The sequence below is a fragment of the Oratosquilla oratoria genome, chromosome 42 (assembly GCF_046742065.1).
Source record: "Oratosquilla oratoria isolate Oo_2021 chromosome 42, ASM4674206v1, whole genome shotgun sequence".
Lineage (NCBI taxonomy): Eukaryota > Metazoa > Arthropoda > Malacostraca > Stomatopoda > Squillidae > Oratosquilla > Oratosquilla oratoria.
The window spans coordinates 10,162,841-10,179,369 of record NC_134818.1 but is presented as its reverse complement, the minus strand read 5'-3'; the positions used below and the strand labels follow the sequence as shown (position 1 = coordinate 10,179,369).

Below are 16,529 nucleotides of genomic sequence, written 5' to 3'. Positions count from 1 at the left end.
TTCTTTCAGCTCCCTGCCGTCCGGTCCTCCTTTGAGTGCACGCTCCCTCCCGGCCGGCATTTCCCCTGTGAGCACGCCCCCGGCCAGCCGGTCATCCTGTCCGTGTGTTCCTCCGCTGTCCTCCAACAGGTTATTCGCCGGAGGAGCTCGGGAAATGTTCCGTCGCAACAAGGAGGACAGACGAGATGGGCAGCAGTCGGTCCCATCACCTCAAGTACGGGATGTCACGACGTCACCATTTATTACTAATACTGTTGTTATAATTATTATTATTGTTATTATTATTATTATTATTATTATTATTATTATTATTATTATTATTATTATTATTATTATTATTATTATTATTATTATTATTATTATTATTATTATTGTTATTATTGTTATTATTATTATTATTATTATTATTATTATTATTATTATTATTATTATTATTATTATCATCATCATTATTATTATTATCATCATCATCATTATTATTATATATAATAAGAAGAGGAAGAAGAATGATAATAATAATAACAATAATAATAATAATGATGACAATAATAATAATAATGATAATAATAATAATAAGAAGAAGAAGAAGAAGAAGGAAGAGGTGATGAAACCTCAGCTGAATAAAATATTTTGTCGTTAACTGGAATAAGGCCATAGGTCTGGTCATCACAGGGACTATATACGTGGATTTAGCGGGGGCAGACCCAGAGGTCGCTCCAGACTGATTAAAATCAACCGGATTTAGCCAGAATAAAGTATCTAACGGGTTAACTCAGGTATAACAGAAAAGAACATTTCATGGACGCTCCTTCCCCTAAATAGCATTAACCGATATTAGCCAGAATAAAAGCAGCTAATACAACTTGATGAACACACACACACACACACATGCACATACACACAGACAAACACGCACGGAGTAGTGGTAGCGTTCGCGGTCCGGGTTCGAATCCTGCCCAGGGCTGAAATAATTTCAGTATCGCTGCGCTGCGAGTCGTTACTCCAACCCTCGTGGGCGGGGAGTTGTGTGTGTGTGTAAGGTCACATCATTTACCCATAGATCGGTTATATATGAACTCCGAGTTCTCTTCTGGGAGGGAAATAGTTGTCTATCACGAGTCCAACACGTGATCCTAGACCATGGTGAATCACAAACACACACACACACAATGGACAATCTAAAGAGTAAACGCATTTTCGATACTATATATCCCTGAAGACGAACCCCGGACAGGATTCGAAATTTAAAAAAAAAAAAAAAAAAAAAAAAAAAAGTCAAATTTTGTTAAAAGTACTCCACATAGGAATATTTCATATACCCAAAATCGAGATATATTCCCATTATTATACCATGAGTGAAGTTCAAATGAAATAGTATATGAATAAATCAGTGGTTGTACCAAAATGTGTTTTAATTAATTTCGCTTTTGTTAGAATGAAGTGTTATTGTTATTGTCCTAAATCTAGAATCTAATTTTCTTTTTCATCCTGAAACTTATTAAGTATCACATATGTTTTGTATTCTCTCTTTTATTAAGTTTTATTGAATTGGTTAATTTTAGTTAAAACATTACTTTAATTTTTTTAAACTTCATCCATTCACTGGAAATTATCATATTTAGACTGAGAGATCAAAATTAAAGGGAGGCTACGGCTCGACTTCACATGAATACCGTACTATTTTACAGTGACTTTTTGATGTACAGAAAAATAGAAGTTCTAAAACAAACAAATTATTTTCTGTGCTGATACGTAACCACTTCGTGATTTTGCTCAATTTGATTATACATTAATTACTTCCATTTCAAAGATTGGCGTCGCGTTCTCTTTAACGCTCCTTATAAAAAAAATACGATTTGTTTATTTCTATCCGACACAGAGCTTCTAAATGCTTGGAAATGAACTCAGTGTGTGCCGTTACTACAGACCATAGAAATTCGTCCTTGTTATTAAATATTCTATCAACAAAGTTTGTACACTATTCTATTCACACTATTCTCTAACCCATGGGTTCCCAAAGTGGTCGATATCGACCCCCAGGGGTCGATGAGACCATCCAAGGGGTCGACAAATAGCCAAGGGGTCGAAAGGGGGTCAGTAGATTGCTACGGGGTCGAAAGAGGTCAGTAAATTACTATGGGGTCGTAAGGCAGTCTTTAAAAATAAATGGTTAGCATGAAATGATCCTGTTCTCTTCCCGTACTGAAAGAGTGAGAATAATCAACCAACCAATATCTAAACTTAAAGAAAAACCATGTCAGTTCACTCTGAGTCGAAAATCCTCCCCATTCTGTGTGTGTAAGGAGAATCTTCCATACACACAGCCACATCGTGAATGAACATCAAGATGACGAGCTTGTGTAATATTAAACCTACTGGTAAATTATAAATGTTTATTAAACACTTGTGTTTATGTATGTATCATTCTTGGAATGCCGTCGCCTTGATGAATGTTGTCATTTAGCCCTTTTATAACGGCTAAAAATGATAACACTATTGATAACTGAAATTTTAATAATAATAAACAATAATAATAATAATGATAATATTAAAGGATATGATAATAACTAATAATGATATTACTAGCACTAATAACAATAACAACACTAATAATAATAATAAACTGACATAATTCGTGAATTAATAGTTTGGGGGTCTATAGAAAGTCTAAACTTTACTTGGGGGTCGATGAGCTGAAAAGTTTAGGAACTCCTGCTCTAACCTGATACTAGCGACATCTATGAAACAGGCAAGCAAGTCTGGTTGTTGACGACTACGTGGTTGTCAGCTAGCCTTCTCGTCCTGAGCTGAATGATTTCTAGATGACGTAATATGTTTAAAAGGAAAGGAAAGTCCCTCCCACTCATGACTGAAATGACAAAACAAATATGGTCTTCTTTTAGGATTACTAAGAAAGAAAATATTTAATGATACTTAAATATTAATATTCGTAATATGCATAATTATTTTATAAATAAAAAAGTAAAGTGTTTTACAATGCTTTCTGGTACAAGTCGTGGACAAATAATCTAAAGTTGGTCCTTAAATAACAATGTTTACCAGCGTTTGTTTATGGTCAGAACATGTTAGAGCCCGACGACGGTAGTTCGATGAAAACTGGTCACTGAACCATATGTTTGCAAGGGTATTAACTAGAGTTGAAGTAGCAGCCCGGGTTTATGTGTGTGCAGCAAATATGCCTTATTACGCCGTGGCAATAGGCACAACTCCAGGAGTTTATACTTCTTGGTAAGTCGACTGAACGGCCAGAGTATGACACAATTCAACATCTGCTGTCACTTTCAATTTAGGACATATTCATTATTGTAAACAGTTGTTGATTACAGTAGACTTTGAATTGCATGAGTTACTCACTCAATGTGAGGTGAATATCGTAAAAGCTGACTGTCATTAAGTGAAATGAGCAATTCAAAGTTATTTTAATCTTATTTTATTTACAATTATACACATAAATGTACTATATAAAAATTGCGAGGGTAGCATACAAATGACAGACACATGATGCTTATAATCTTATTCCCATTGTCGTCTTCTTAAAAAACAAAAAATCCATGTACATTTAACGATAAAATAATAAAGAACGGACGTTAAAGCACAATAATTACTTAACATAGTAATCTTGACATGACTTGTGAAGAGAAAGAATCAGCTAATGTTAAATGTATATACTATACATGCTACTACAAGACAAAAATGTAGTAGCACATTTAGTAAAATGTTTTATAACCCACTATCGGAGAAACAAAGCAAAAGAAACAGACAAACTGTATATTTCCACCACTACTGTGGTCCTTCTTCCTCTGCTGAAGAGGACCACAGTAGTGGTCGAAATATACAGTTCGTCTGTTTCTTTTGATTTGTTTCTCCGACAGTGGGTTATTTAAAACATGCTACTACAAATAACGATGTTATTTGACATAATTCATTGTGTAAAAAAATTGAAAACCTGAAGGCACCTATAGTATTACACAAATAGAATAGAGTAACAATAGTTAAAGCAAAAAGAAAGCAACAATAATAAAATGTACAGTAATAATAATGATACAAGAGTAGTACTGATTTTGACAACTGATCATAAAAAATATAGCCCAAGCAAATTTTGATTAGAGCTATTACAGGCAGCTTCAACCGTAAGAACATGAAAATGAAGGACAGTGCAAGAGACCATAGGGCCTCCACCAGGCAGTTCCATGTCCATTACCACCTATCATTCCCATCCATAAAATTGCCTAACCTTTTTTTAAAACAACTAAGAGTTTCAGTGCTCACAACATGGTTGCTATGTCTATTCCATTTGTTAGCTAGTACGGTGGTAGCATGCTGGCCTCATATTTACAAGGTAAATAGATTGATCCCCACTCTGGCCAGTGAACTAAGCTGTTTATTGGGGAGGTTACTGCCGTGGCTGGGCATCATGGTGGGGGGTTGAGACTTGCCTTGGTTGACGTTCTGAGGAGAGCCTTTGAGGAGATTGATATTGGAACTGAAACCAGGCAACTATTGCTTTATTGGTAAACTAGTTCTTGTCTGTTTCCTTGTTAAATCTACATTTGTGTACTTGAAATCCATTAATGTGAGGCCTGCTATAATCACACAAAGAATTGTTGTCTATAGTAATGTACGCTTGAGGAGACAAAAAATTTAAGCATTATAGATAGCACCATGTTACATAAAGAATTAGTAATAGATAAAAAGACTCCTGATTTCTGGCTATTATTTGAGCGCTGAAAATATTTATAACCTGATGTTTAAAGGTTTTGTTAATTTGGAAGACTTATGTTAGGTGGTAGATCATTCCATAATACAGTACTAGTGTGATAGAAGCTGTTTTACAGAAGCAATCAGCATGTCTAATATATTAGCAGCCTGAGCTGTTTCTGGTGGTTATGTACTACTGGTCGTAAGTTGTATCTTTGGTACTTTGGAGCATTATTGTTGTATGTGTTATACATGATTTAGTTTCAGTTGTAATCAACAGGCAACATTCCCACTCTTATAAATTCTTCAGTCCCTATATGGCTCCTGCAAGGCAAGCCTAACATAAATCTTATTATTTTTATTTTGACCCAACTGCAATCTAGACTGATATTTTTTTAATAGCCCACTGTACCATGAGCTACAAGCATAATCAAAATGGCATAGAAAAGATCCTGGTTACAGCCCTCCCACCTCAAAAAAGTAGAATTATATATCCAATGGAAACAGGATAGATATCCTAGAAATTTTCTTTTGAATAAAGTGTAGATATGCTTTAGCCAATATGCATTGTTTTTGATGTGGGGAACAGGGATGACTATCCACAGGGAACTACAAGCAAAGGAACCACATTTGTGTGTGTAGGGTGGGTGTATGCCTTGACTGTAAATTGTCCAAAATAAGGCTTAAAATGCAAAAGAGAGCATCTGTAATTGGCATCATAGCATTGAATCATGGCAGTAATTCACTTTCAAAGAATTCCATGCTTACCAGTGCAAAGCAGTTTATACATGGAGGTCTTTGGAAGAGAATTAATGCCTAGTATTTTCACCTATTAATATAGTATGACATTTTGTGTATTTAGCTGGTTGACCTTAATGTAGGCAATTCTCATTAGTTGAATGAGTCTAACTTACCTTGAAAAAAATATGTATTTATGTACTTTACAGGCCAGAATGCAAGGCACAAGTGGAAAACTTCAAGAAGCCAAAGTTCAGGAAATTTGCCACTCAGGAGGAAGCAGAAAATTTTGTTCGGGAAGAAGGAAACCAAGGAAAGAATAATCGCTTTGCTGGCAAGTCAAACGGCAGTAAAAATGTGGCTTCAATATCACATAATGAAAGCTCAGGAAGCTTAAGCCCAACTTTGTCAGCTATGAGAGATGATATGAATGATTTGGAAAGAAAGTTCACTGAACTAAAGAAACGCTTTGATGACTATATAGGTAGTTCTTCCAGAAGTTTCCATACATCCGCAGTGGCAGAAAGCAAGAAAAGAAGAGCTTCATCAGATGATGATAGTGATGATAATGATGGTCATAAAGCAAAGAAGCTAGAGTGTAGTGGAGAGAACAGCAAATTCAAAGTAAACAATGAAGGTTACTTGGTTGTGTATACTGATGGAGCTTGTGAATCTAATGGAAGAATGGGTGCTAAAGCTGGTGTTGGTGTTTACTTTGGCCCAGGTCACCCAATGTAAGTATCCTATGGATAAAGGTTTAAATACTGTAGAGGATAATGAAAAAACAGGCTAGGTGCACTCTTTTGTTATTTAAGTAATCATAATTATAAAAGAAATATATATTTTCTAACAACATAAGATTTATTCGTAAGAATTAAATATTAAAGATACACATAAATAAGCTTGATGAATTTGCAGAATATATTAATCCTTTCCATGTCACAGGTTTTGGACATATTTGTAAAACTAAATTCTTCTGCTAAACTGGATCTTTAAATAATGATCTTCATAATAACAAATCATAAGAGTAACAAGTGCATGTTCTCTATCAGTATTTTGTGAAAGTTATATAAGATGAACTACAAAAGCTGGGTTGTACTAATGTAAATGTCAAAAGTGCAGAAAGGGAATGAAATGATGAAATTATAACAATTCTGTTTCATGAATCAGTTCATACCTTTAGATCTTAATTGCAGTATATGAAGCCAGTATATGTTGTAGAACTTGGGAAATACAGCTAATATATAAACTATTTACAGGAATGTATCAGAACCTGTTAGAGGTCGTGCAACCAATAACACAGCTGAAATTCAAGCTGCAACTTATGCACTTGAGTTAGCACATGCAACAGGTAAGAAATTAGTTTGCCTTGTTAGACTTAAGTTTGATGGTAGATATGGAGAGTGTAGAATAAAGTTGGTTAGGGTTTTAATTTTGAAAAGTGTATGAATTAGAATGAATAAGGAAAGAATACTTTTTCTGGAGGTAAGAAATGGAAATTGAAAATAATTCTACTTGTGGAGCCAGTGATAAGTACTGTATGTAAGTGGTGGCCCCGCAAGACAGACATAAGAGACAATCATCTTCCTGCAGGTTATATTCAGAACCCATCAATATCTTCATCTCTGTCATGAAGTGCACAAACTCAGTCTCCACCTTTATACTTATGGAGAGTTGACAATTATTCACAATTTTCTTCTTCTTACTAGTAAAAGTTGATGATAGAACCAGCCCCACATATATACAGCACAGATGGTAGTCCAATTTTTTTTTCTCAAATCTATAGGAGGCCTCTAAGAACTGTTGCCAGGCACTGTAGTGCTGTGGGTTTCCATTCAGTCTAGGGCAACTATCATATCATTCTATATTGATTGATGTAGACATGAAAGTGAATTAAGGTCAAGAGCTTCACTTGTTCTTAAATGTATGATCCAGGGATTCATTTCTTAAGAACTACTGGTAGTGGTGGGCATTTACATAAGGAGTTCTCATGAGATAGATAACAGAAGATTAGCCCCATAATGCATGCCTCCAAAAACTACCCACATCCACACCATACCCAGAATTGCATTCCCAAGGGGCTGGTACTGGTTTCCAGATTAGACCCATAATCTCTCAATCAGTTCCTGTTTTTTCACCAGTTTTCCACATGTCACAATCTGGCTTGTTTTTGATTTACTGCTTCAAACCAGGCCACAATTTGACCAGTCTTATCAATCCAATTGCCATCGTGCCTTTGCCGTAATCAGGAGATTTTCATTCTTACACTGTATATGAAATAAATGTGAAATGCAAAATATAAATACTTAACTAACATGATATAAGATATTTTTACAGATTGGACTTACATGTTACAAGGGGTTTGAATGAGGCCACAAATGTGTGTTACAGCACAAAATTCTATTTTTTATTTGTGGGGCATTTACAAGTGCCAATGGCAGGTGCCATTTTGCTGTATCTATAGGTGTAGTCTATATTTCTGTTTACCTTGCTTTTTTATATTTGTGAGAATAAGGTTTACAAATTAAGAATGAAGGAGATTGCAAGAGACCATAAGGCCTACACTAGGCAGTTCCATGTCTATTACCACCTGTCTTCCCCATACATAAAGTTGTCTAACCATTTCTTAATACAACCGATAGTTTCAATGCTCACGACATGGTTGCTAAGTCTATTCCATTCGTTGACCACCCTATTAGTAAACTAATTCTTTTCTATTTTCTTCTTAAATCTAGATTTGTCCAATTTAAACCCATTACTGTGAGTCCTGCCCAGTTGTCTTAATACAATGACCTTGTTTGCAACACCCTTGTTAAAGCCTTTGATCCACTTGAATATCTGTATTAGATCACCCTGCACTCTGCATCTTTCAAGAGAGTGTAAGTTAAGGTGTCTAAGCCTCTCTTCGTAAGGTGAATTTCTGAGCCCATGTATCATTTTGGTCATTCTCCTCTGTACTGATTCTAGTGAGTTGATGTCCATTCTATAAGATGGATACCAAAACTGTACTGCATAGTCAAGGATGGGTCTAACGAATGCTAGATAGAGTTTGATAATTACTTCTGCACTTCTATTCATAAATGTCCTAGCAATGAAACCCAGTACTCTGTTAGCTTTATTCCTGGCGCTATTGCACTGTTTTAGATACTTGAGTGCAAATGTGGCAGGAAAGGGAGAAGTGGAGGTGGAGGTAGAATGTAGATTGAGAGAAGCAAGTAAATGCATTAGGGAATTAAAAAGCATAATGAGAAATAGACATTTGGGAATGGATGCTAAGAAGAGATTGTATGAAGGAGTGATTGTACCAACAGCACTTTGGGGCAGAAACATGGAACATATGAGAGGAAGAGAGGAGTTTGAACATGTTTGAGATGAGGTCCTGAGAAGTATGCTAGGGGTAGGCTGGATAGAGTGAGAAATGAGGAGGTGAGGAGGAGAATGAGGGCAGAAAAGGAGTTGGGAAATAGGGTTGATGAAAGAGTATTGGGATGGTTTGGACACAGAAAGAATGAGTGAAGACAGATTAGTAAAACAGGTGTGGAAGGCAGAGCTAGAAGAAGTGAACATGAGGGGACAATCAAGGATGAGATGGATGGATGGAGTAAAAGGGGCATTGGCAAAGAAGAATGTTGAGAAAGGATAGGAGAAGACAGAAGGTAGGGGTGAATGGAGAATGGTTATGTATGGATGATGCTGTAATGCATGAAAGGGAGTGGGTGGGTGATGGGGGATGAGGAAGTGTTTGTGAAAAATTAATTTGATACAGCCCGAAGGGATTTCTTCCCATCTTCTCTTTTTCTGCATGAGGGAACAGAGATGGGGGTGTCGGTGATTTAAAGAAGTGGCCTTGCTGTGGATGTGCTGTGTCTTGAGACACTGCTTCTGATTCATGGCAGTGGGCAAGATACAGGGATGACCCTCATCCAGAATTAGTCAAGATACGAGAGAGGGAGTGGAAAATAGGGGGATGGAATGGGTGGAAGTGGAATTTATGCTTTTGTTTGTTGCCCACCTCCCTTGTTAGGGTGAAAAAACTTTTTATATATATATATATGTACCTATCTGAATCTTGCTAAGAACTAAGCATGATTATGATGTCACTACTTCCCTATGCCAGCAATGTTGTAGTGACCCTTGATTCTTTACTGTAAATTGCTCCATTTGTGTACTCCTCTGCCATACTCTGCAGAAAAAAAAAAAAAAAAAAAAAAAAAAGTAGTTTAGTTGTGATTTAATCCAAAATTATTATATACTGTATATATATTGGCACTCCAAGATCAAGTAAGAGCGGTTACAACATTATATAACTATCATAGGGATATGTGGACTAATATTACCTAATACAACTTACATAATCTACTGCATTACACTTGCATATCTTTGTGACACACATGATAGTTAACATTTGCTAGTTGCTCTCTTTTTACTAGCATGGGAATTAGAGACAAGTCCCACACTCACTCAAGCTAGACAGCAATCTAATGGCTGTTCAACTTATACATGGATGGGGTGGTGTGAAAGGTAAATGCAAGGGTGGTGGGTCAGGGATTGGAGATGTTTAAAGAAAATCGAGAAAATTGGGAGGTGAGCCAGCTGTTGTTTGTGGACGACACTGCGCTTGTAACAGGATCAGAGGAGGGATTGAGGAAGTTGATGAGAGAGTTTGGGAGAGTGTGTGAAAGAAGAAAGTTGAAGATAAATATAGGTAAAAGTAAAGTGATGAGATGTACAAGGAGTGAAAGTGGCAGCAGACTAGAATTAAGGGCGGCATAGCACTTCCACTTATAACAAGACATTCAGATTAATGATAGAAGGCTGATTTTTCTACCACAAATTGTGCATGTCACAGTGATAAATCACCCCAAGATTCACTGTTTTACATACACAATTGTAACTGCAATAAATTTTGATATTCATGAAAAAGTGAAAATTTTCCTATTTTCAAATGAACAAAAGTCCATAACTAAAAGCTCCATTTTTGTGTACAAACTCTACATAGTATGGGATGAAATATGACACAAAGTTATAAGTCTACTTTGTAATTTGTGTAAATTTAATTTTTTTGTTTTGTTTATGGCAATATTTCGTGAAATTCTTTTCCTGGTAAAAATTCAGAACCCTCATTTAGAATAATCAGATACTGATAAATTTGTGTCATTTTGTGGAAAAAACACTATGAATGAAACATGGGAAATTTCAGAAAGATTGATGAACTCTGGAGGAAGTTTTGTCATTTTTTAGTATAAAAATTACTGTTTTCAGAAATCGCCTGCTGAACTTGGCACAAGGATTGAATTACCTCCAGAGGCATATGGGTGTCAATAAAATAGTGAGGTATGGTGCCAATATATTACACCAGGCTTATTCTGTGTAACTGCTGAGCCAGAGTAAAAGAACTGGCTCATTGTGTGTGCCAGAGTCCAAAGAACTGCGTACAGTGTTATGATAGGCCTTTACCAGTTGAGCCAACCTCACCGCTGGGACCTCCAAAACATTGCGGTCATCAAGTGGGATTTTCCAATTACCAGCGATGGGCCTCTTCTCCACTCTCAGCAGTGTTTCTGGTCATAAAGCATGATGGTACAGGCCTTTTAGAATGCACCAGGTACATAATGTTGCTCATCTGTCTGCTTCAGGCACTTGCGTCTGAATACAGAAGGTCGAAACAGTTCCATCTTTCTGTCCATTCTCTGGAGGACAGGCCTCATAGTACTTGCTGTGGACGGTACAGCGATGTCAACACTGTCAGCAGGCTGTGGTGTGGTAGGCATGGATTTTAAACATGGCTTGCATAGCAGATCAGCTGGCTGAGGTGACTTGCCTCTATCAACGCTTGTGGTTGCCGGCTTACTTCTCTGCCCTTTATTGGCCTTTGCCATATCTCCTCTTCTAAGTGCAGGGATGACCTGTCATCCAGTAGGTGCTAAGATAAGAGGGAGGGTGGAGGAGAGGGGAGTGTATTTAGGGATGGAATGGGTGGGAATGGTTTTATGCCTTTTTCTTTTTGGCTACCCCCCTTGTAGGGGGGAGAAAGCCTTGGTATATGTATGTATGTTTTTTTTTTTTTTTTTTCTTCTGGAGAAATCTATGGGCAGGGGTGAGGATGGTTGCCAGGTGCCATTAACTACAAGTGTCCATACAAAGAAATTGTTGCCAAATTGAATTTGAATACTTGTTGATATGCAGTACTCTTTACTTATACACACACCTAATATCTTAGTTATATATATATATATATATATATATATATATATATTTTTTTTTTTTATTTTTTTTTTTCTCATGTTTGTATTTATGTGATTTATATTTATAGGTTTTGATAAGGTGGTCATTAATACAGACTCCCAGTTTGTTATCAACTGTGTTGAAAAATGGATGAAATCATGGAAAAAGAATGGGTGGAAGAAGAAAGATGGCACACAAGTCATCAACAAGGAAGATTTAAAGGACTTGGACAAGGCATCAAGTGGACTTGAAGTGAAGTGGGTCAGTTATTTAAATTTTTTGTATTCTGTTTTTTATTCTAACAATCATAGCTCAGCACAGCAACTACAAAGTTGATCAGAAACACACAAATATACCCTGATGATCTGGAAGTGTGGCATAGATAAAACAAAATGACATCTTCCCTCAAAAATTATCAGAAACATGGCTTACCCTAGACAACCATTAATCAAAGAAACACCCAACAGTCAGATTAAATAACTGACTTTTACCTATTTATCTATATACCAAGGGCTTTTTCCCCCTTACCAGTGAGGTAGCCAAATAAAAAGGCACATGCCCACTCCCACCTATTCCACTCCAATCCACCACCCTTTCCTCCGTTGCATCTTAGCTTCACATGGATGACAGATCATCCACATATTCTGCCCACTGCCCTGGGTCAGAAGCAATAGAGGTGAGTGGAGAATGGCTGTATATAGATGATACTGTGATGCAAGAAAGGGAGGGGCTGGGGATGGGGGGTAAGGAGTGGTTTGGTGTGAATTATATTTTGATGCAGCTGAAAGGGATTTCTCTCCATCTTTTTCTGCATGAGGGGATAGAGAGAGGGGTTGCCTATTAAATGAAGAGGTTTTGCTGTGGATGTACTGGCTTTTACCACTGGAAAAAATATATATATATATATATAAACCTTAGGCTTCATTTTTGATGTACATAATTATGTCTTTAAGCTCACACATAAAAGACCTAACAGTGGGAATAAAAAGCCATGTTAAGATCTGTATCAGTCATTGCACTTGGCCAGGAGTATCACTGCTCACAGTTTACAAACATCTCATAAGAATCACATTTGACCATGCCTTCACAACATGGTTCCTAACAGTCAGTAAAGACATCTTAAAATTAATTAAACCATTGCCCCTGGTCTCTCTTGTAGGACATTCTCAGCCTCCAGGAAAGTCACAATAGTCTCTGATTAGGACCATAAATCACTTAGAGAAAAGATGTTATGTTTTATGTAAGTCCTCAAACTCACCCATCAATCCTACCATATTACATAGAGCATAACTAACATGAGTGAGTGAACATGAGGTGGCAACCTAGGATGAAATGGATGGTTGGGTTAAAAGGGGCTTTGGGGAAGAGGAAGGATGGAAGAGGACAGAAGACAGGAGTGAATGGAGAATGGTTGTATATGGATGATGTTGTGATGCATGAGGTGGAATGGGTGGGAGATGGGGGTGAGGTAGTATGTGTGAGAAAAATTTGACACATCCCGAAGGGATTTCTCCATATCTTCTCCTTTTCTGCATGTGGGGGATGGAGAGGGGGGGTCACCGATTTAATGAAGTGGCCTTGCTGTGGATGTGCTGTGTCTTGCTACACTGCTTCTGACCCAGGGCAGTGGACAAGATGCAGGTATGACCTGTAATCCAGGAGGTGCCAAGATAAGAGAGAGGGTAGAGGGTGGAGGGGAGTGGAGTGTATTAGGGATGGAATGGGTGAGAATGGTTTTTATGCCTTTGTTTTTTAGCTATCTCGCGTGTAAGGGGGGAAAAAGCCTTTGGTATATGCATGTGTATGTATGTATGTATAACCAACTGAACACTTTTCTCATTACCAGGGCTATAAGCACTCACAAACACTCATGCCTGCCAACCTGCTCTCAGTTTTACTCAGATTCTCCACTGATTGCAAATATTCTTGTTACAGGTTTATGTACAAGGTCATATGGGCAACATAGGGAATGAAGCAGCTGATCGACTAGCCAGGGATGGAGCACAACGATATCAAGCGGATATGTAACTGTGAATCTCACCTGTAATGTGCTCCCTAATTACTTAAAGTGATGGTATAGATGAAGTTGCTTTGAAAAAGCTTCCATTACCTCATCAGTCAATGGCTCTACAGTGAACTAAATAACATTAATTCTACAAAGGATGCCATTATGTCAGAGAGATTAAGACATCTATAACCCCATCAATCCAGCCTTCATACTAGGTTCTTACTAGGTTGAAGGGGTTAATATTATAACCACCACCAGTGCCATTTGTATCTGCTGGATAAATTTTAGGTGACTAAAGGCTTTTGTCACTATGACTTGTACAATTTCTTTTGAATCTGTTATGTTTGTTAGGGTAGGGAGGGACAGTAAATGGGTTTAAATGGGTATGGGGTGGGTATATTCTTTGACTTGGCTCCCCCATTATAAAGGGGAAAGAGCTCTTTTGTATGAATGTGTATGTATGCTTTGATAAGATATAAAAACTTGTGATATTCAGGTACTTTAAATGTATTTAGTTTTCTTTATCCTATTGGGTATTAATTTTTTTCTTGTCTAGAAGCAGTGTCCTTAATCATAATTTTTATGTTGAGAATTATGCTTCAAAAAGTGTGTATTGATAGAAAAGTTATTTTAACTCCAACATGGGAGCTTCCCCTGGTTAACTTACAGATACTTACAGAAGGCTTCTGGAAGAGGCTAATGCGCCTGTGGCTCCAGCTCTTAATAACTATCCTCTTATATCATAGTCTAGTGGTCACTGTGGTTGAGGCAGATATTAACAATTAACGCTTCAAAATCATATTTCCTTTCCCTTAAAAAAAAAAAAAAAAAATGCATATACCAAGGCTTTTTCCCCCTTACAAGGGAGGCAGCCAAAAAGGAAAAGGCATAAAATCATTCCCACCCATTCCATCCCTGAATACCCTCCACACCTCTCCACCTACCCAACAATCAACACAACATATTTTTATCCTACAAAGCACATAAAAGCAGCCATCCTATCAGATTAAAAAAAAGATTACCACATACATCATGACACAAGCCACTTAATGGAATCCAGAGTGTACCATAACCCTTTGACTGAAAATTATAACTTTGAAAATGCCCAACCATGGAACACTTTGCTTAAAAAAAAAAAATAAAGTAAAAGCTCGTGCCTGTCAAAACCTATGTATCAATAATGACCTAAACTTGTTTCTCCAAAATATGGAAAGAAAAAATATCCAAAAAGCTCCACCAAAATGTCCTTATACCTCTTCCCATACCAAATTAATGATAAACAGATATACTCGCCTTATCAGGTGGATGAAGTGATAGCAAAAGCACTACCCACAACATATAACTAAACAAACCACAGACCTAAATTCATATCTCAAAAGAGTGCCCTTGAATGCAGGATTACAACAAACCATACACAGAAGTGGAATATGACACTTCCCTCTCCAACTGTGCATCTATCTGACAGTATTCCTATTTTCTTACAACAGGGGGTATAAGAAAAATAAGGGGTGGAGACTTAGGAGCATCAAAAAATAAATTTTAGGTCAGAGCAGGAAGAACAGTAATAAGAAAAGTGGATGATAATTTCCCTAAGTATATATATATTTTTACATAGACTGTGGCCCTGATACTTAGGTGCAGCCCTCAAAAAATAATAAAAAATTAAAATATATATATGTACAACACTGAATGGGTCCCAGTCATCAGATATACATTTTTATCCACCATAATACACTTTAATTCTAAGCCATCAATATCGAGAGACTCACGGAGGCCACCATGCAGAATTCTGCATGGTGGCCTCCGCGATCTCTCGATTTGATGGCTTAGAATTAAAGTGTATTGTGGTTGATATATATATATATATATATATATATATATATATATATATATATATATATATATATACATATACATATATATTTGTCCTTGTCCATCAGCCCTGTGGATCACCCCAGTTAGGCTCCTCACCACCATTTCTAAGTAAAAATTATTTATTTGTTGCTAATCAAAATAGTATAATCCCCATTCATCTCTGTGACATTTCTTCTAAATAGATTCATCTGATATTAGCAAAAGGACACTAATTATGTAGAAGGCGCCATTAAAATGAAAGTCTAGGTACCCATGGTATGCTTGTAGAATACACATTGTCATGCACCCATTAACGTTTGCAAATACGTGTCCAGTGAACAGAGTAGATTGTAATGAAAAACAAACCAGTTAAGTGATTTCCGTCAACGTGGAAGAAATGGTGATAATATAATAATGGAAATAGCTCAAAACCATTATCAAAGTGATATATCAGCCCAATGTGTCGTAAATTACTGAGGACCAGAGGAACATTTTTATATCTTTATTTACTTTATTATTATCATCTGCCTACTTGAGACCTTGCAATTACTGTGCCGTATTCAAATATACCGCGTCATTTATCCATGTCTGACTGCTATTTCACAAAACAATTTGATATGATCTTCACACCACAACAGACAGAATTTATAAGGATATACATATAAGACAGAAATTACATAGTATGAATATTTTCGTAGTATCTAATTGGGTTTATTGAAATTAAGCTTTATACACAGCCTAGAATCTAGATGGTGTCTGATGAGTTCGCAAGTTGTATCACATGCAGCAATATCGATAAATGTTTCGTATTTACAGCAGTTTGTAATAATGTTCATGTAACTTAGCTGTCCCATTGGTCATACTTGCATGAAAGAATTGCCCTAAAAGGTGATGATTATTTCATTTAACCTTCATAATATTGTAATTTCGTACGTCAGCCAACTTAGTTCGCTTATAGTATCGTACAGTATGTCCTATTGCGTCA

General features: G+C 36.7%; 1 protein-coding gene across 1 annotated transcript; it reads left to right on the top strand.

The window, feature by feature from the left end:
- The first annotated feature begins 3,030 nt into the window (after window positions 1-3,030).
- LOC143021513 (ribonuclease H1-like) lies at window positions 3,031-14,196 on the top strand. Its single transcript, XM_076179088.1, has 5 exons — window positions 3,031-3,249; window positions 5,667-6,191; window positions 6,717-6,808; window positions 11,771-11,943; window positions 13,618-14,196. Exons 1-5 carry the CDS (start codon window positions 3,134-3,136, stop codon window positions 13,708-13,710), a joined length of 999 nt encoding a protein of 332 aa, XP_076035203.1. The 5' UTR covers window positions 3,031-3,133; the 3' UTR covers window positions 13,711-14,196.
- Window positions 14,197-16,529: the final 2,333 nt, after the last annotated feature.